This window comes from Vicugna pacos, chromosome 8 (genome assembly GCF_048564905.1).
Source record: "Vicugna pacos chromosome 8, VicPac4, whole genome shotgun sequence".
Lineage (NCBI taxonomy): Eukaryota > Metazoa > Chordata > Mammalia > Artiodactyla > Camelidae > Vicugna > Vicugna pacos.
This window is the reverse complement of record NC_132994.1, coordinates 20,195,027-20,216,598: the sequence shown is the minus strand read 5'-3', so window position 1 is coordinate 20,216,598 and position 21,572 is coordinate 20,195,027. Positions and strand designations below refer to the sequence as shown.

Here is a 21,572-nt window from a genome sequence, read left to right as displayed (position 1 = left end):
AAAAGAGAGTTTCTTAATGCTATTTTGCCTTAACCTAGGAAACAGAAACAAAGTAAAACTAAATGAGATTTGCTGTTTTGCATGGTATCTTGCCAATGAATTATGGTCAATTCCGATTCCTGAGTATTATCAGGAGAATCTTCTTGCGGATGACATGTTTTTATACCTAACTCACACATGGTACTTCAGTGTCTTATATTGGTGAATTGCTATTATTTCTTAAGGTGATCATTTCATAGATGAATCTAAGTCACTACTTTGATAGAAACTTAAATAGCCTATGTGACCTTCAGTATTGATTAGTATATGTTGTCAAAATTATCGTTTATCCTTTTGCATTAGATTTTCCTCTACCTCTTCCTCTAAAATTTTGATAAGGAAGTACAGTTTTCCCCTGCACACAATCATGAGCGTGATTAGGTGAATGCTCCAGCACTTTGTACTTTGCCTATGCTTGTGCTTTTAGCATAGTATCATATCTGAATAACTAGTGGTTCTTTTCTCCTCTAGTAAAGTGAAACCTGGGGATAGAGACCATGTCTTTGTTATTTATCATTGATGGAATCAGCAGTATCTGGCTCAGTGCCTCACACATAGTGTTTAATGAATGTGTGCTGATTATATAAATGAATGGACTATTATTGAGCTCCTGCAGCTAGGACCCAGGATATATATAAAATCTGTATATTACAGGTATGTATAAAATACAAGTTATACAGTTCTTAGGGACCATTTGATCTATACAAAACCATTTTATTTTTAGAGTAATTGTTATTCTGGTTATCAGAATGGTTTATTTTATAACATTTTTACCTCTGCTGTTTAAGAGAATAGCTTTAACCCATTCGTCACCATACTAATTTTATTTATTGAGTCATAGACTACTTTCAGAATTAGCAAAGTTCTTGAGATCATTTTATCTGCATGCTGAAAGTTACTAAGTTTAAGGAAATAGTATTGTGACTAAAGAAATGGCAACATTTAAACATTCATACTCCTGAGCTGTGATTATCTTAAATATTTAAAGGAATCAGGAAAGTTTAGGCAAATCACACTATAATCTTAATCCAGGTCTTATGGGTAAGTATTAAGAACAGACACACACACACACACATGTAGTGGGTGAAGTAGCCAGTACTGTAGAAGATAATGAGGAAGAGAAAGAGGAGGAAGAATAATAGTCTCAATGGTTCTCAACGAGGGTGAATTTGTCCCCCAGGGGACACTTGGCAACATCTGGAGACATTTTTGATTGTCAAAACTAGTAGGTGCTACTGGTATGTGGAGGACAGTAGCCAAGGATGCTGCTCAATATCCTGCAATGTACTGGGCAGCCTCCCACAGCCAAGAATCATCCAGCCTGAAACTTTAGCATTGCCAAGGCTGAAAAATGCTGGTTAGATGCTCTGTAAAATAGTTTAAAGCACATCATCTTAATTGACCTTTGTAACAATCTTATAACTAGTTTATCAGATAAGATTATAGCCATTTTACAGATTGAAAACTTAGATCTGATGATGCTGAATGGTTTTCCAAGAGTCACACAGCCAGGATCCCATCCTAGATCTTCTGATGCCGAATTACATCCATTTTCTTTTGTTTTGTTTAAATCAGAAAAGTTAGAGTAATTCTGCCTCGCTTCTCCTTTGGGTTCACACTAAATTAAAGAGAGCTCTCCAGCTAGGAGACCAACCCTCTTTTATGACATTGGATCCTTATAGAGTCAGGAACACTTAATTCTTCTCCTAATTGCCAGAGTAATGATGCTGTTCAAATGGAAATAGTGTTCAGAAATACATTTTATTAAATATTTTTGTTGTTTTTTTCCCCCAGATAGCCAAATGCTAAGCTAATCAGTTTTACTTTAATAAAAGAATGCAAGTGCTACAATTGAAACAATTGGATATAAAAGCCAAACATTAGTTTGTTCTTAGGTTGTATTTTTAAATTAAACATAAAAATATAACCTATGCTTTGGGAATATCTCAAATGTGTTACATGGCCATTTTAGTTATAAAGGATGTGAAATTTAATTCCCCAAATTTCTTAGTACTGTCTAGAATTTTTTTCCTTTAAGTCAGTTTTGTACAAGTTCTGTGTTATTACCAGATACTTCTTGATATATCCAAACTGGTATTAATTAGCACTGGATCCCAATTGTCAGCATTTTTTAAATACAGCTTTTTTTTTATCTTATCTGCTACAGATAAGTAGTTTCAATAATACTTTCCTTTTGGCCAACATACTAAGTCTAATGTACCTCTTGGAATGAGCTGCCACTTTTTAGTAAGAGTGCTTCTTTAAGCATCACCTAAATTTTTATGTGTACTTGGAAGGTACAGATGTATCTTTTCTGAAATGTTTGTTGCTTCTAGCATTTTTAAAAACCTTACCAAGTTTAAAAAATTTTTAAATACACACTATTACTCTAATGAACTTTTCAAAATACATTTTTATAATGACTAAAATGCCTAACTTGGTCACACATCAGCAAATTCAGATCTTGTTTTTTCCTTGTTCTTCAACACTGTTGTATACTGTTTCATCATTCAAATGAGGGAGAACAAGCAACTTATGGCTGACAACAATTTCATAAGGTTAGTAGTCTCTCAGGTCATGCAGAAGTGGACATTTAATACTTCAGGGCTTCCTGTAGATCAAACTACACAGTTTTTTATACCCCTCCTGCTTAACTGGCTCTGAAGAGGTACTGGCAAACTGTAGTATGGATAACCCTTCTTTCTACTCCCCCCTGCCCACAAAGGGTGGCTTTGGATCAATCTGGCTTCCTTCCCCGCCAAGCAAGATACATAATTAAGAGCAAATTACCAATGGAGTATGGCATTTTGCTAACTTCATTTTTGGAGAAGATCCTGCTAAATAGCACTGTGCTACCGAAGCAAAGTAAATGTAAATGTGGAAGTTTCTTGCCCAGAATTTAAACCATTTGATCTACAGTTTTCTGATTCGTTTGTTTATTGAACATTGTAAGCAGATAAATTGGAATGGACTTTGAGGAAAGTAAATAGGCTTTCTTAAATGTTTTCCATTAAAACTTAGAGTTCTAAAAGCATAATCCTTTTCTCCTTTTCAGCCAGTACATTTTAATTTGTGTTACTTTTATTTGAAGACAAGAGGATGGGTGGCAGATTATTGGATTGCTTTAAATTTTTCTAATTTTTTTCCCTTTAAGAATATGGATTTTTATCTATTTGATTCTTTTACTTGGATTTTTCTTGACTTTTCTACATTTTGTTTTTGTTACTATCCAAGCTTCCAAAGATAAATTTTTCCCCCATCTTTATCTCAAATTCTTAAATGAAATAGGGATTATGAATTGTGAAACTATGTAATACATTCTGATAATAACATTTGATATGATGTTAGAAGAATACCTAAATTTTACATTTCTTTTAAAATTTCACATATCAGAGGTAAAGTTTCCAAAACAGGAGGAACAACCTTTTCTAGTTTAAAGCGTAGTAGTCAAAGAAAACAAATTTTGTCCATGGCTCTAGTAATCAAAGGGAGATCAGCAGTCCTGCTCTGAAGTCCTTGTGTAAAGAGTTACAGCACTTAAGGAAGTCAAGTGTGATTATAATACGTTTTGAAATCCACTGGAAAAACGTACTGTCAAATGCATATATATATACCACCTGCAAAACATTTAATTAAAACATCAGTCTTCCATACTTTTTCCCTCTTTATTGTAAAGATCCTTGTACATAGTTTATATCAGATTGATTGCTATTATGAAATGAAATAAATTTCCAACATGATTTGCAAAAGTAAATTTTTGCAAATACTAATGTTGTGTGACTATTGTAATTATATTATAAATAATGTCTTTTTAAAATTAGCTAAATTGTAAAGTTTTGTAGCATATTTATATTTAGATAGTTTTTATTAATACTACTATAATATGATTGGTATGTTCTGAATTTCTTTTTTAGTTCGGACTAAATTATAATAGTTGGTTTCATTTTAAACCCTTGAAAATTTACTCATTTATTTGAGAGATAAGCATTGCCTTAATGTGCTTCTGTTTGAGAACCTTGAGCAGTGGTACTTTGGTACACCTTTTGTTGTTATTTCTAAGCCTAAATTAACATGGCATAACATTTAAGAGTGATAGAATGCTTTGACCAAAGAGGATTTTCTGCCTCACATACTATTCTTAAGGATATGATAAAGAAGATTGAATATGCAAGTGTTTTGAGTCAACCTTATTAAAATATATAAAATATTCTTGCCCAAGTCCTTGAATTTAATTAATACATATTGTTTGTAATATCATTCTTAAAGGTGAAAAGAAACTTTAGGAGTCCTTATGATTTCAGTTAAATTTAGATCTCTTTGAGAAAGATTTAAAGAATATTCATTCTCTTTTAATTTCAGTCAGGTACATTTAGCTCTATTATATATTGGTTATTTACCAAAAGTATAATAAGTAGTTAAGTAGAATATGGGAAGGTCCAAACATAGTATTTAATAAACAGTAAATGGATAGTTAGGTTTCTGTGTGCTATTGTCCTGTGTCAGAATCTTCAGATACCTTGGGTAATTGACTGACAGATGGGGAGTGGTGGGGAGGGGTGAGAACTTGTGTGCTGGGCAGCTGGAGACTGAGATGCTGTTCAGAGACCCCTGCGCCCTATTTTGCTTTTCTCATCAGGACTGGAATATAACCTTCTAATACTATATTTGGTTCAAGAACCAGTAGATACTACTTGTAAACATTTCTTTAACTGAACTGTATGTACGTAAATTATTAGCATCATTTTTCACCCTGAAGTGCAGTGCCACTATGAAGAGACCATGAGTTAGAAAGAATTGAGCTTGTCTAGATCTGCAAGTTCCTGCCCTTCACAGATAGTGTCATTAACAGCTGTAAAATTTTGTGTAGGGATGCTGAGTCCCAAGGAGAACTCCACTGAGGTAATATTATACCTGCTTCTGCCAAGTGCTTCTGCTGCCTCACCTTCAATACAATTCTGTATTCGTGGATAATTAAACAAGAAAGTGCTTCTGACCTTGCAGTGAATATTAGGTCATTTTTTCCACTGTATTGTAGTCTATCGAGATCACTTCTTTTAATCAAAATAATTGAACTATAACCTAACAAAGCTTGTTTATTAGAAAGGAAAACTCATGAATAATAATGGCTTTCCTTTGGTAGGGGGAAAAGAAAACCTACCCTGAAGGGGCCTTTAAGAAGTAAGCCAGAATTGTTGAAATTAGTAAAGGAATATGAAACTTGTGGCAGCCTAAATGAGAACATACGTTTTAACATTACATATTCAGTTTACCATGAAGCAGTAGTAAAATACAGTGTATAGAGCTGTGTGGATTTTTTAAATCTTGTATATTCTAAGCACAAGAATAGTGCCCCATTATTTTTAATATTCAAAACTTACGAATATCAAAATTTCCAACATTTTGGTTAAGAGACGTCTCCAGGAAAATGTAGTGTTGATTTTTACACAAAGAGAGTCTTCAGGAAGTTTGGAACAGAAAAATATAAGTAGTTAAACTAAGGACACCGGTAAGAAAAACCACAGGAATGACTGTCTGGGACCTAAGCCAGCAGTCTCTGGAGGAACTCTGTGATGACTTTCAAATAACCTGCTCAGGAAATCAGTTAAAGGGCAGTTTGTTGAAGAGATGAATTTAGTTTCAGTGTTGTAAAAACAATCAACCTATAAGTTGCTATACCAACCACCCTTTTGTGGGGAGGGAGGAAAAGAGGTAAGATGGGCTAAGGGATGTAGTATATCCCTTTTGTTCTTCCTTAGGAAAGTTATTCTTAAAAATATCATGTGTTGCCTATCCAAAGTCATGAACGTTGCAGAATTCATTACAGAACAAAATACTCAGGACGTCATTTACAGGTTTCATATTCCTTGATTAGGCATCTGTTGACAGTTATATTGTCCCTTGTTTCTACTTTTTGTTCCTTTTTACTACCATGTGTAATATAGGTATGCACATATCAAAGAACCATGAAAAAGTATAAATTGAGCTTCTCAATTAGTGTATAGTTACCAGAAAATTCAGAATCAGTCTAAATTTGCTGAGCACACACCCAGGAATTTTAACTTGCAAAAATAAGAGCTTGATGTTTTTTTCCCATTCATATTTCTAAGTTTTGACTTAAAACAATATTGGAGCAACAAGTATTTGTTGATTGCAATCCTTTTTTGCTTTGTCTGAACTGTTTGCCAGATGGTTTCTGCCATGGTTATGCTACTTAAAATGCCTACTATTGCTTGCTTTGACTCATGCTGTAGCTTGAAGATTTCTATATTTTATGGCGTTTGTTAACTGTCGGCTCTCCTTTACCCTACTTAAAAGTTTTTATTCCCCTTTCCTCCTACTCCCATCTAGATTTGAGTTTATTTTTGTTGTTATTGCAATGGTGATGTAATGATTTTTAGACACATGTGCTGGGTGGTTCCCCACATTCACAAATGTTGCTAATCTGAAAAAAGAATTCCAGACACTTTTACAAGCCTATCTCATCTAAGCTAATTTTAGAATGATTGTGTTGAATGAAATGTGCCTAAAATTGCTTATTAGTCATGGTGGTGGGGATCCTTTTTGTCCTCAGGAAACAGGGATAGTAATAAAAGTTTTCACATAAATACCTTTAGTGTACCCAGTTTGATAAATGTGCAGTTTGTTACGTCAATTTGTAACTGAAAGTTAGAACTTGGAATAAAATGAAATTTGAAGTAAATTTAAGATTATGCAAAGAATTCTAAAACATAGCTTTAAATAGAAAAGAGTTATACTTTCAAGGATGGCTATAAATTTGAGTTTTTATAATCACTACACATATTGCATTAAACATTATATTTTTATAAGGGCCTTTTAGTTTATGTGCAAATTACTAGGGTCACATTGATTAGGATGCTAAATTAAACTGAAGGTTATGGAAATATAAAATTTTAAGAATGAATTCTGTCTGCTAAGCAAGCCACAACTATTAGAGTGCATGTTCTGAATGCTACTCACTAGGTGAGATATTACATAATACAGCCCTCATAGTCGAAAGAATTTTGAGTATTATGTCAGCTGTTACTCATAATATTTTGGTGTTTCCTTTTAGACAGCTGATCTCTTATCTTAGAAGACACTGTATAAACAGCTCTATTCCCAAATAGAAGTGCTGAGTGAAGCTATTGTTTAATTCATTCCATTTTGCTAAAAGACCTAACATTTGTAGAATTCTTTCATAAACTGATTTTTTTAAAATTATTTTTAGCATAGGAGTTCCTAAAGCAGGATTAACACACTAGCCCATTTCAACAAACTGTATATTTGAGAAAGGGATGAGAGTCATTCATCTTTAGTAGGAAATTAAGAGTCGTTGTTCACAAATAATTACTAGATTCTGACAGAGACTAATGGGATTAGGTAAGTGTGACTCAGTATAATAAATTCAAGCCTAAGCATCCTTTTAGGCCCTGAAATGAACAAAGTACTGCTGTTGTTTAAAGTCAGTCATGGCTTACAACCTGCTAGCTGTCTTGCTGTAGAAACTGTAACGTAAGGCCCTTGAAATAGATGCCATCATCAGCCCCAGCCCCCAAGCATTCATCTATTTAAACACATGACAGAAGATGGTAGAAGAGTGTTTAGCAGCTATTCATGTGGTAGGCATGGTTTATTGTATTAGGACATACTTTATTGTAGGCCAGCAACTTTTGAGTTAAAATACTATAGCTATTTCTCTTCCTTTCATTACATCTTTTTCTCTTCTATTTTTTATTTTTAACATAAACTCACTTCTTTTTTCCACAAAGATTTTGTGTAGATCCAAGGAGCAACAAATTCCAGCTTCCTACTGTAGCAGTTCAACCCTTATTGTCTGTTTGAATAGAGTTCAGTATTTCACTTTTTTTATTTTTTAAAAGGCAACGGGCAGCCAAGACGTAGATCCATCCAAGACTTAACTGTTACTGGAACAGAACCTGGTCAGGTAAGACTTAACGTTCGAATTCTCTGTCTTTGATTTGAAGAATAGTAATGGGCAGAAACCAAGAATTAACTATAATATATGTACCCTGCAAAATTAGTTTTGTGAGTTGACCTAAAATTATGATAGAGACGTTCATTAGCACTTGAGCTTAAATAATTAAGGGGAAAAAGAAAAATATAGATGCCATTATTGATTTAACTTGAAGGAAAATTTATGAAAGTAGATTGATTAATTCAGTAGTTCTCTGTATGTTATGTGGTTTTTATATATGCTTTAATAAGGAAGTATTCAGTTTTGTAATTTAATGTTTTGTCATTAACATTGTCCTCTAAAATGAATTATTAGTGTTGTCTCCTTTGTACTAATGAGGGGAATAAGTATTTCCGCAATAAGATGTCACTCCTCTGGGATCAAATAAGGGACTGACGTACTTGGAGAATCTTTTAATTTGTCATATCCACTAGATTTGTATTTTTGTGAAACATCCTTAAGAGAATATTTACTGAGCAGATGGATAAACTCTAGAAAGACTTCTGTCTGGTTTTCATTCTTCATGTTTATATTTCTGATGGTCCTTCTAAACTCCCCTTCTCTCTTCGTAGATGATCCAGGCAGTGCTATAATTTAAACCATTACTGACAAGTACAGAATTTTAACCAATCGAGTATATAAAAGTAGCAGTCATTGTTTTTTCTGTTATTCAGAACAACAGCCTTAACCTATATAATTTATATCATATTCTTAATATGAGAACTAATTAGGTTTTGTTGTTGGTTTGCTTTCACTTGTGCTGAAATAAATAAATTTTATGAGTACAGCGTGCATCTGAAGTAATGATACCATATTATGGTTCCTATTCATGTAGCATCATAGGATTGTATATTATAAACAGTATGATTTAATTTAAGGTAAAATGTATTAGTGTTTTTCATCCTGAAAAGATATTTTATTATTATTTCATTTTTATAACACTTGAAATTTTAGAGATTATTTTGTAGTCATTAATAAAAATTTAAAATCCTTTTCTAGCCATCAGCTAATTTAACTAACAAAAACCACTTGAGATATTTAAATGGTAAATTATCCTTGACCTTCATTTATATCTGAAAATATTTGTATTTCTCACAGTGCCTCACAATACACATACTCAAATACATATATACACAGATACATACATAGAATGTATATGTATACATATTAATTCATTATATATTTTATGATACTAAGTGATCCTAAATCTTGATTTCATTTACTTAATAGCAGCTTTATCAGCATATCTGCTTTTGTGAGACCCTAGAACTTTTGGATGAAGTTTCCCACTTTCTCCCCCTCAAATACTTAAAGTATTAATCAGGGCATTTAGTAGCAGATAGCTTGACATCTGGTATTTGCTTTGATTCCTTAGAGGCTTGATGAGCTCGGCCTTTTTAATGCTGTTTTTTATTGCTATTGATATTCCAGTTATGAGAAATTCTAGCCAAGTGTTCTCCCTTTGACTAGGAATGAGAGGCTTGCTGTAAGACAGTTCAGCACACATTGGCTAGTGGGAGTGCTTTTCTCTGTACTCTGTAAGAAAGGCACTGATGTATTTCAGGACTGACCTCACCATACCAAGCCTTACTTATTTCCTCACAAGTTCTGTGTTACTTAAGACTGTGATCATAACCCTTTTCATTTACAGTACCTTCAGGTAGTAAAACACTCGAACTTTGATTATGGGACAGTCACTTGCATGAATTGTCATGGACTACTCTACTCTATGACTTAGAGTGAATGGGAGTTTGATGTGGTGGTAAAACCTGTTCTAAAACGGATGATGTGTAACCACTGTGTAGCCAGTTTTTAAAATTGATTCACTCTTTGAAAATTACTTAAATATTACAAACTGAAAATGCCTAATATCCAGTTTGGGATGAGAATGACAAATAGTAATCCTAATATACTATGCAGACATTTTCCCCTGAAAATATTATGATAAATGACCATTAAATCCTTTTAATTACTCATGAAAATAACATTATTTGAAGAAGAAAAGTATGTATAATCCAGATTTTCAACATTGAAGGTATAGTTCTTTTTAAAGTCTAGCTAAGCAGTGATTAAACAGATGCATAGGGGTTTTTTGTTTGTTTTGGCCGTGGAGTTTCATAAAGAACATGAAAGAATTTGCCCGGCCAGTATAATCATCAGGAAAAGAGAAAGCTTACTAATAAAGTTTAATATTACATCTCATAGAAGACAGTGATATGATAGGAGTTTCTACTTTGGCTCTTGATTCAGGACTGATTTAATAAAATCACTTAAACTTTTCATATGTCAACTAAAATTAAATTGATTGTTTTTATATGGCCAGAGGAGGAATAGGGAACAAAGCAAGCATCTTAATTAAAAGTAAGTATGTAAATATTCATATAAAAGATTGCATCCATGCAATATACAACTCACTTTTAAATTAATGAATTCAGGTTTGTATTAATTCAGGAAGCTCACTGAGCACATGTGGTGGATCTGGCCTCCACTTGAGAATATACTGAGAAAGAAAAAAGCTACCCCTAATATCCAGGAACCAGTCTGATACTACAGCCTCAGTGTTGTTAGACGCTGGATATAAACAGTCTCTCAGTAGACAAAGTTACTCTGAGATCATAATAAAATGAGACCAAACAAGACCATTTTATAATGTTGTCTAAGAACAGACTAAAACAAGGTCACTGTGCTGCCCACGAAATAGCAAACATTTTCCTCTCCTGCCAGAGATGAGTGACTGCTGCTGCTTTACCGACTGCAGCTCTATCCTCACTCGGGTCTGGCCTCCCTGTAGTATTGCTGCTGCTTTCTGACAGTAGCCAATCTAGAGTGACCCCCTCTTTCCTTAGAGCCTCCTCAAAAATCACTTAACGAAAGCCCAGATCCTCTAGTAAGTTCTTTCTAAAACCAACTTACTGAGACACTCCAAAGTACTCCATGGTGAGCATTTTGCCTCACTGCAACAAATACTCAACCCAACTCATCCCACCACAGGTGTGTTCCTGGTAGCCTTTAGCCAGGGTACACTGACAGTACCAAGAAGGCCCAGTCTCCTGGGAGCTTTTTTGGGCAGATCAGTTAGAGAATTGCAGTAAAAATAACTGCCTTTTATTTTTTGTGCCAGTCAGGCCTTTAATGGATGTTATTTAAGTCTTAACCCTATAAACTGGATACTTTTTATTTTCCCTATTATGCAGTTAGATAAACTGAGGGTTAGAGAAACTTAACCTTAACCTAAGTCTTTATTTCCCTTACTCTGCCAGTAATTGCTGTAACCAAATTCTGAATCTAGATCTGATTGCAAAGCACACAAACGCTACACCTATCATTCCATCTTGTGTATAAAACGGAATGCAATACATCGTAAAGTAATCCTAAACCTCTTTAGTTTCAAGTGTTTTGGCTTCTGATGGTCTGCATCGTTGTTAAGTTTTTAAACACTGCTTATTGATGATGAGTTTTGGCTGTATCATATTGTTGAGCCAGGGTCTCACCTTGATAATAAATTTCTACAGATGACTGCACAGATTTGTTTTTTTATATATCTGGGTGAACCTTTCTATGTTTCACTAAAAGTATACATTCTCGTGTAAGCCTGCATACCCCTTCTGGAATTGTGTCCAATATAGATTTGTTTTCAAGATTTCTCTTGGAGAGTGCTGCAGTCAGTGATGACTGCAAGATGATGCATTATGATTATTTAAAGAACCGAACTTGCTAGATTTCTATGTGGACTTTAGAATCTACTTTTACTAGTCAGATATGTGGCTTTGAACAAGTCCTTAATTTCCCTGAGCTTCAGCAACTTTATCTGCCAGTGGGGACCATAACATCTTATAACATGTGGAAGTACCAGACACACATTAGATGCTTAATACGTGCTTGTATGCCTGCCTCCCAGGGCTCTTACCACTTCCTTATTCTCAGTTCACTATATAACTACCCAGAAATAAAATAATACAGTCCACTGTAATATTGCCCAGAAATAAAACAAAAATAGCACTTGGAAAAAAGTAAACTCCATTGGCATCCTATTCTTTCTGTATTGTAAGGGAAGCCTCTATCAGGGATCATGGAAAGTACTTGCTTTAAGGCCTTGTATCACATAACAAGAGATGTACATTGTTATTATTTATTTAAGGGATATAATTTATCATGCTACTACTGTTGTTCATTCTCATTCTGTACCTCCTTTAGTGTAAATAATTTCCTGTTAAAGCTCTAAATCAGAAGTTTACATAGTAGTCTTAAATAATTTCAGGTTCATAGTATACCTTCCTATTGGAGAATTTAATGACCACATAAGAAAAATAAAATTCTGAAATTTTCTTGCAATCAACCATAGTGAAGCCAGAATTCGATTTGAGCCCACAATTTCAGATTAGAATGTTTTTAATACACCCTGTCATGTATAGATTTAATCAATGGAAGAAGTACCCTTGAAAATCCACATTACCTGCTGATACCCATTTTTTAAACATTTTTTATTGAGTTATAGTCATTTTACAATGTTGTGTCAAATTCCAGTGTAGAGCACAATTTTTCAGTTATACATGAACATACATACATTCATTGTCAGATTCTCTTTCTCTGTGAGCCACCACAAGATCCTGTATATATTTCCCTGTGCTACACAGTACAATCTAGTTTATCTATTCTACATTTTGAAATCCCAGTCCCTTCCCACCCCCGTCCCCCTGGCAACCACAAGTTGGTATTCTATGTCTATGAGTCTGTTTCTGTTTTGTATGTATGGTTTTTTGGTTTTGGTTTTTTTTTTTTTTTTTTTAGATTCTACATATGAGCGATCTCATATGGTATTTTTCTTTCTCTTTCTGGCTTACTTCACTTAGAATGACATTCTCCAGGAACATCCATGTTGCTGCAAATGGCGTTACGTTGTTGGGTTTTATGGCTGAATAGTATTCCATTGTATAAATATACTACATCTTCTTTATCCAGTCATCTGTTGATGGACGTTTAGGCTGTTTCCATGTCTTGGTTATTGTAAATAGTGCCGCTATGAACATTGGGGTGCAGGTGTCATCCTGAAGTAGGGTTCCTTCTGGATATAAGCCCAGGTGTGGGATTCCTGGGTCACATGGTAAGTCTATTCCTAGTCTTTTGAGGAATCTCCATACTGTTTTCCACAGTGGCTGCACCAAACTGCATTCCCACCAGCAGTATAGGAGGATTCCCTTTTCTCCACAGCCTCTCCAGCATTTGTCATTTGTGGACTTCTGAATGATGGCCATTCTGATACCCATTTGTTTTTAATATTTGTGTTACTCAAATGTGAAGTCACAAAAATATCATGTAAATCAATGTTTAATCTCTGTGTTTCATGCTTGTATAATTTTAGCAACTAAGATGATTTCTGAAGGTTTTAAATAGCTTTCAAATGTCAGTTGAAATAGTAGCCCTGGCCATAGATTTTATGAAAATATTTTCCCAGTCTTTCAGGTGAGACATAAAAAGCAAAGCTTTATTTTTGTTTGTAAATAGCTCTCAACTTCTTTGTATAAATACAGAGATAAAGTTTTAGTCAAAGTCCAATTCTGGTTCATGTCTACTGATGGTAATTTACCCTGCAGTTTAAATTTGTCTTAGTGTTCTTTTGCTGCCTTAAATTGCTATTTAGCCTTTCTCTGCTCTCATAACCACTTTCATATCCAACCCTTGTGGTAAGTCAGGTTTCTCTGTATCTCTTAAACTTTACAGTTTCTTTGAGAATAGAATAAAGTAATTGTAAATGTCTTGATGGAAGGGGCAACCTAAATGAATTTTCGTAGTTTCAGAGCACTTATGACTGTCAGAATTTTACCAATGATTTTTTTTAATAAAAATAAGACTTCTTTATAGTAGCTTGCCAGCAGTAATACATAAATTTAACCCACAAACTAGTTTGATTTTTTTTTTAAATAAATATTACCTCTTCTTATTTATGTCTTGTATTTTTCAGGCATTCAGAAAATACAGTTATGGCTTGTTTTTAAATATTTCTTTAGTTTTTTTTTTAAATACAAACATGTTAACATATTCTGTTATTCCTTGAGATACTCATTCCTTGAAATATTAAACACTTATTTAGTTAATTTATGGATTTAAATTTAACTCGTAGCTTTTCTTGTAGCTTTAAAGACCAGTCTTGAGACTTAACCTAAAAATATTAGCCTTATTTCTTAGTTTTATAGCGTATAGGAAATCTGAAGTAGAACAATTGAGTGTGTACGTGAGGTGGTAAGAGTTTCTTAGAAAGAAAGAAATAAGTAGCAAAGAATTCTCTTAAGAAAGATTTAAGTTTAAGGAACATGATGATAATTCATACTAGGTCCAAATAGGATTATTTGTTTTAATATCACAAATATTCAGTGACTTTTTTTAATATACAAAATTCATTCTTATATTTTGTAAACCTAATTCTTATTTGTACTGTATCTTGTTTAATTTCTCATAACGGATATTGATTCTCACATGTCACAAATTGTTGTATTTATTTCTCCCTTTAAAATGTTAAAGTAAGACTATTAGCATAACATTAGGCTGACTAAAACCCTCCTCTACCAGCAATGTGAAGATAAATTGCTCTTGATTTACAATGGGAATTAGAACTATAGTCAAGTCAGTGCACGCTTATTAAACCATCAAAGCATAGCTCTCAGCCCAAGAGGGTTAAAGGACCCAGGAACAATGTCATATCTGTATTTGCTTTACCAAGGTTAACAGCATTCTAAAAATAGGGGTTAAGTATTTCATCACCAGTTCTCTGTGGTGTATATTCTTATTCTTACTATATATCAAAGGGAAGTAAGCCTAAGCCTTAATCTGAGTGACAAAAACTTGTATTGTCATTTTATTTAATGAGTATTTATTATATGGTTGTTTACTGTATTATATGGTTTTTATTTATTATATGGTGTATTTGGCAATTTCCTAAATTCTGTTGAGTCCAATATAAAAGTATGCATGATCTCTGCCCTTAGATTTTAATGCTTTTGAGGAATTACAGACTTTGAGAGTGATATAAAGCATTTCAGGCTCACACTGAAGTTTATAAACAGACTAAATACACACCAAAAGAAAAATATCTCTGTGACAGAGTTTAGTCACTGAATATGTTTTTTAAAAGAGCTATAATTTTTAACTAGGAAAGGAATTGTTAGATGCTACAAGTCTACTTATATATTCCCATCTTATGTTTGCAATAACCTAATTGCCATTTAATGAGCATTTTTATTGTGTCAAGACTCTTCATATACATTATTTCATTCAATTTTTACAATCTAATGAGGTAGGTAGGTAATACTGTTTTCGTTTTACTATTGAGTCTTAGAGATTAAATAATCTAAATTATCTAAAGCCATACTCCTAATAAATGACTGACCAGACACTCAAACTCTAGGTTGTATTGTCTACAAAGCCTGACTTCTCAGCTATTACTACTACTACTCGTCCACTCTTGATAAATGAGGAACTTGTAGCTCAGAGAGGCTGAGTTGCTTGTTCAAGTTCACACAGCTGTAAATGGCTGACTGGATTTAAACTGGAGTCTCCAAAGTACTAAGATTAGACCATGTGAATTTGCTGATATTTGACTGTTTTTGACCTATAAAAATGGCACTTTTAGATTGTTCAATTTCATACATGCTCTTTGCCCTATACCATATTGTCTTTGGATGAATATTGAAGTCAGGATTAAAAGCAGGGTGGGAAACGGGCATAAGGAATTGTTTGAGGGGAGACAATCTGGGAAGGTAAGGTGAACCTGCCAGTGGAGGGTCATCACCAGGGTGAGAATTTGATGACTGATACAATAACAACGAGTAAATCATACTGCTAGGCATTCCCCATCCTCAGATGCAGGGTCTGGCTTTGTTTGGCTCAAAGGATGACCACATAATGTTGAAGGAAACCTGAGCAGAACCCTACAGGTTGGAGGGGAATAGCAAGAAGGAGAGAGCATCCTGATAACACAGAGCACCTATTGGGTATGGCCTGAATGAACCAAGATTTTGGAAAGACCGGTCTGTTACAGAGTTTAAAATTGCTATGGTAGAGAAAAAGCTTTCTGGAATTTCTGAAATAATTTCATTAGGTACCCAAGATGAAAGTAACAGTTTTTCTTCTCTTCAAAATTGTTTAACAATTTTATCTCTGAAATGTTGTAAAAGTACCTTTCACTATAATATTCTCAGTTCATTGGGAGTTTTTAAGGCTTAAAATGAAAAAATTTTAGCACTTGATGGAGCACTAAAAGTTATCACAACTTCAACCCAACCCCAATCCCTCTGCAGACAAAGAAAGCAAAACTTCTTGAAGTAAACTCAGTTATACATTACACCATAATTAGAACTCTCACATCTGCTGATTTCTACTCAGGAGTACTTTCCACCACTGTATTGCCTCTCATTTTACCTGATGCAGTCTTAAATTTGAGTGTTCCTGTATTTACACATTGAAACTGGATAATAGATTCTTTATGAATTTCTTTACTTATGCTTTACTTTATATAGCCCCATATTCTTTCAGTATCCTATTGGTTATTCAGTAGCATGTCAATAAAAAAGTTGTTTTTAAAAAAATTCTAATGAAAACCATTTTAGTATGTAGGTCCTTTGAGGGTTTTTAATATACCAGACAGCACTACATAGACAATAATATTTGTATTTATACATATGTAAGTTATGAATCCTGATAATAAAATAAATACTAATGGACCCACCACCCAACTTAAGAAATGGAACATTGTCCATTCCCTTGGGTCTCCCTGTGTATTCCTTGCCTGTGGCTTCTCTCTCATCTTCCAACCATCCTATAATGCCATTTTGTGTCATATGTCACATTTCTAGACTTTTTATAAATACCCCTTATCTGGTGAAGAAATTCTCTTAACTGGTAATTTGTTTGTTAAATATATTTTTCATAAATGGATGGTAAGTTTTGTCCAGTATATTTTGTGTATCCATTGAGGTTTTTCTCCTGTGATCTGTCAATGTGGTGAATTGGGTTAATAGAATTCCTAATGCCAGTGATGTTTGCATTTGTCGGATAACCTCAGTTTTTTAATGATTTTTATTGCTTTTACACTGCCAAATTCCATTTGCTTATGTAATTTCTAGGACTGCATCTATTTTCATAAAAGAGATTGGCTATTAGTTTTTCTCATACTGTCCTTGTTTATTAATCAGATTTTACTGCCTTCACAGAATGAATTAGGAAGTGTTTTTTCTGTTTTCTAAAACAATATTTTTAAGATTGAAAATGTCTTTTTCTTGAATGTTTGATAGAACTCACCTGAAAACCCTCTTGGCTTGATGTTTTCTATAATTTATAGAAATTTTGGTAATTTATATATTTTTAAATTTGTCTATTTCACGTTAAATTTTTTGTTGTTGTTTTAAATTTACTTACCACAAAAAGTGTATAGTATTCTCTCATTCTTATTTTGTTTCTTTTGGGGAAGCTTACAGCCTGGTACTTTTTCTAACACTGTAAGTTAGATCCCTAGCTTGTAAGTTGCCACTGCTTCCTACTTTTTCATATAAATATTTAGAATTAAATCTTTTTCTCTAAGTGCCTCTTTAGGTTTTAGCATAGGTTTTAGCATGATTCATGTTAAAATTCGGTTTAAATGTTTTCTAATTTCCATTTTTTCTCTGATCAGTAAGTTATTTAGAAGTGTTTTAAAATTTCTAGACGGATGGAATTTTTAATGTTAATTTTGAATCAGTGTGGAAAGATATGGTTTACATGGTACTAAATTCTTTTTTAAGTTTTTTGAGATTTGCTTATGGCATAGTACATGATCAGTCTTCGTAAGTGTTCCATGGGTGCTTGAAAAGAATGCATAGTCTCCATTTGTGAGACATAGGGTTGATAAACATGTTTAGATCAAGCTTGCTTTTTATGGAGGTCGGGTTTTATTGTGTGCATGTTTTGGTTTTTGTCACTTTTACATATCACAGAGGGGAGTATCAAAATATCTCACTATGATGGTGACTATGTCCCTTTCTCCGTGCAGTTTTGTCGCTTTATTTATGTTGAAGTTACGTATAGGTACAGCATGTACCTTTTGAATTGTTACACTCTCAGTTGAACCACTTATCATTATATCTCTTTCTCTAGTATTTTTTTTTTGCCCTAAAATAAATTCTCGCTGATATTAATACAGCTACATAACTTTATTTTGGGTAGGTTTTCCCTGGTTATCTTTTTTCAGTCTTTAATTTTCTGTTTTCTCTGTCTCTGTGAGTTAGATATGTGTCGTAAACAGCATATTATCCACCCTGACAATCTGATTTTCTAAGTATCTTAACTAGAGACTATAATCCATTTACATTTATTATGATTACTGATAAATTACTCCCTCTAATCTTTTATTTCCCTTTTTTCTCCTTTCTTGCCTTTTTTTGAATTGAAGAAATGTATTTCTCATTCCATTATTTGTCTCTCTGGTTTGGAGATTACATATTACTACTTTTGGTAATTGCCTTTGAAATTTTAATCCTCATGCCCAACCTAAAATTAGTATCTTACCCTCATTCTGAACAGTACAAGGATTTTTAAATCTATACTCTTCTTATGTATGCTATTGCTATTCAGATTTTAGTGCCATCTTACTCATTTGTTTAGTAATTTTATAAATTAGTCATTGTTCCATTGTTTAATATTTTCAGTATATAGATTCATCCTTGTATTTATAAGTATTCCTAATTGCAACTTGGCTCTTTCATCAGGGTAAAATTTTTTTCTCCCTAACATACGTGCTTTAGAAAGTCTTATGTTAAGAGTCTTGGATGATAAACTCAGTTTTTGTTCATCTGAGAATGTTATTTCGACCTCATGTTCCACATTTTTGTTGACTAAATAATTCTAGGTTGACAGTTATTTTCTTCCGCAATTTGAAGATACTCTTCTTTCTTCTGGCTTCCCTTGTTGCTTTTGGATATCTAACTGATATTCTTTAGTGGATAATCTTTTTTCTCTGGCTGCCTTTTTATTATCTTCTCTTTGTTTTGTAGAATCTGACTATCATATGCCATATGTTTAACTCAGTAATGTAGATTTCCTCTTATTTTTTCTGCTTAGGATTTGTTGCATCTTCCATCAGTTTTGGAATTTTTAATTGATTCACAGTAGATACATTTTCTCTGCTCCACCCAGAGCCGATATTCAAGACAGTCAGATTTACTTGCTATTGATTTTGTAGGGTAGCCTTTTTCACCAGTTTACTTTTTCCCTGCTAGTGAAGCCTTTCTTGGGTTTTAGCTTTAAACAGAAAGTTCTCAGGTCTTACTTTGATCCCACAGAAGTCCAGCACTTTATGCCCTATTCCTCTGAGTGCATTCCTCTAGGCCATTGGTGTTTAATTGAAATTCCCAGGTCTACCTGCGTAAGCACTTGCTAGACTTTATTTCTAGTCTCAGAGAATTTCCCTTACTTTCTTGTAAGCTCGTCAGTTTTTAAGACATATTATGTATGAGTGCACATACATTTTTTAACATATGTCTATTAATTAAATAGTGTTAGTATTTGTCTCTTGTAAGTGTTTTGGGACCTCTTCTGGTAGAAATGGAAGTCTGTCCTTTGCCTTGTAATGGAATTTTCTCTTGTTATTTTTGTTTTTATATCAAAATCACATTTTGTTCCTCCTGCCACTTTTCCCTGCAGGTGAGCAGTAGGTCATCCAGTCCTAGCGTCAGAATGATCACTACCTCAGGACCAACCTCAGAAAAGCCAGCTCGAAGTCATCCATGGACCCCTGATGATTCCACAGGTGACCAGTTTTATTTCCTCATTATAATTATAAAGTTGCATTCATCATGTTTATATTCATTTAGTTGTATCATTGCTCTAGTGTTTACAAAGGCAGGCATTAAACAGTAGTTTAGATTTTCCCATTAATAAGATCAAATATTTACCAATAAATTTTAAAATGTCTTTTAACAGACACTACCTTGCCTCTGTGTTTTTTCCCGCAAGATACTAAAGATGTATTTTGAAGATGGTTTGTTTTAGGCTTTTTTCCAAATAGAAAGATATTCTATTTTTGATGCTTCACTCTGAGTTTTCTATTATGATCCATCCTACTAGATGATAGTAGTAAACTCTCATGTTTTAAGTAACTAAAATCAGCAGAATGGTAAAATAATCATCTTCATCTCAGTCTTTTGTTTTAAAAACACAGGCTATCATGTACCCTGGTGAGAAAAAAATTTCTGTCCATTGGGCTTTTGAATCATTTTTATCTGATAAAGAGACCTCATTTCAGTTATATAAATATTCTGTTAAATAGACTTTTAAAAACCTAAGAGTTGTTAAAATTCTCAACATGAATAACTAACTGGTCAAAATTAAAATATTAGTATTAAAATCTGCCAGTCTGAAGAGAGTAACGGAATTGTTTCATTATGGACAAGCAGGAAGTTATGTGCCGTAATGGAATTAACTTTTTTCCTTAGTATTAAGGTAATACCTTGATAAATGCAGCAGCAATGTGCTTCTGTAAAGATTATTTATATGTTGTTATGTCAGAGAGGGAAGATGATCTCTTAGACCTTGGAAAATTAAACCGTTTGGGATTTTATATGAGATCAACTATGTTATTAATAGTGGCAATTAAATTGAAATTCAGAAGTCAGCTTTCTGTCCTTAGGAACTAAAATACTGCTTACAGGTATTTATAGATATTTGGCGTGATTTAGTCAAGTTTATAATTTAATTTAAAAAATTAACTGAGTGGCTTTTCTCTGTGTCATGTAAGATAGAACTATGTTTAGCCTTGGGTGTACTCTCTAGTTTTAGTAAGTTTAAATTTAGTGGTGGCAAAACCTCCTGTTTCACCCCCAGCACAGCCCAGCCTAGGATTGTCCAGAACATTCACCCCTACTCAGCACATGTGCCGAATTTCTCATGATGTGCTTCTCCTCAGAGATGGACAGGGAAGTAAATGCTCGACAGATTTGATCATTAACATTCAGGTAGTGTCAGCTCTTTTTGATTCCACCACCTTTTGGTGAGGGAGTACTCGCCCTGACATTATAGCATTTGCTGGGATTTCTCACTTCATCCTGGACTAATCTAGCCATGCCAGTCAGCATGTGGCAGACTGAATTCATGAGGGTAAAATCAAAATCCTCTTAAGTCCCTCTCATCTAACTGCTGTGTTTCTTTTTCACATGTTCTTCCACCCTTCCGACTCCCATCTCATTTTGTTTCTTTTCTGGGACCTAAAATACTAATAGCTAGACATTGTACATAGGTCCAGGTTGGAGTATCAGCTGAATTTTGTGTTTGCCCTGAAATGTGCTGCAAGTGTGTGGTTATCGTTTTTAAATAATTTTGAATACAGTTTTAGAAATTGAGAATCTGGTTTAAATTTATAATTAATGAAGTTCAGCATTGCACTCTTTCTAATAAAAGTATTGATAACTACTTAAGCTAAAATAATAAATTGTAAGGAAGATACAGGTAAAAAATAAAAATTAGAAATGCATTCGTAAGTTTAAACAACCCAGGAAGACATACAGATGGCCAACAGACACATGAAAAGATGCTCAAA

General features: G+C 33.6%; 1 protein-coding gene across 5 annotated transcripts in view; it reads left to right on the top strand.

Annotated features, from left to right (window-relative positions):
• Positions 1-21,572, top strand: part of MAP3K7 (mitogen-activated protein kinase kinase kinase 7) — a 64,446-nt gene that overhangs the window by 33,926 nt on the left and 8,948 nt on the right. For all 5 annotated transcript variants that reach the window (XR_012074852.1, XR_012074850.1, XR_012074851.1 and 2 more), the window contains 2 exons: positions 7,920-7,984; positions 19,682-19,787. Coding sequence is in view for 2 of the 5 variants with exons in the window: in XM_006200280.4 (XP_006200342.1) it covers positions 7,920-7,984; positions 19,682-19,787 (171 nt within the window). In the remaining 3 variants the exon portion in view is untranslated. The remainder of the gene's footprint in view (positions 1-7,919; positions 7,985-19,681; positions 19,788-21,572) is intronic.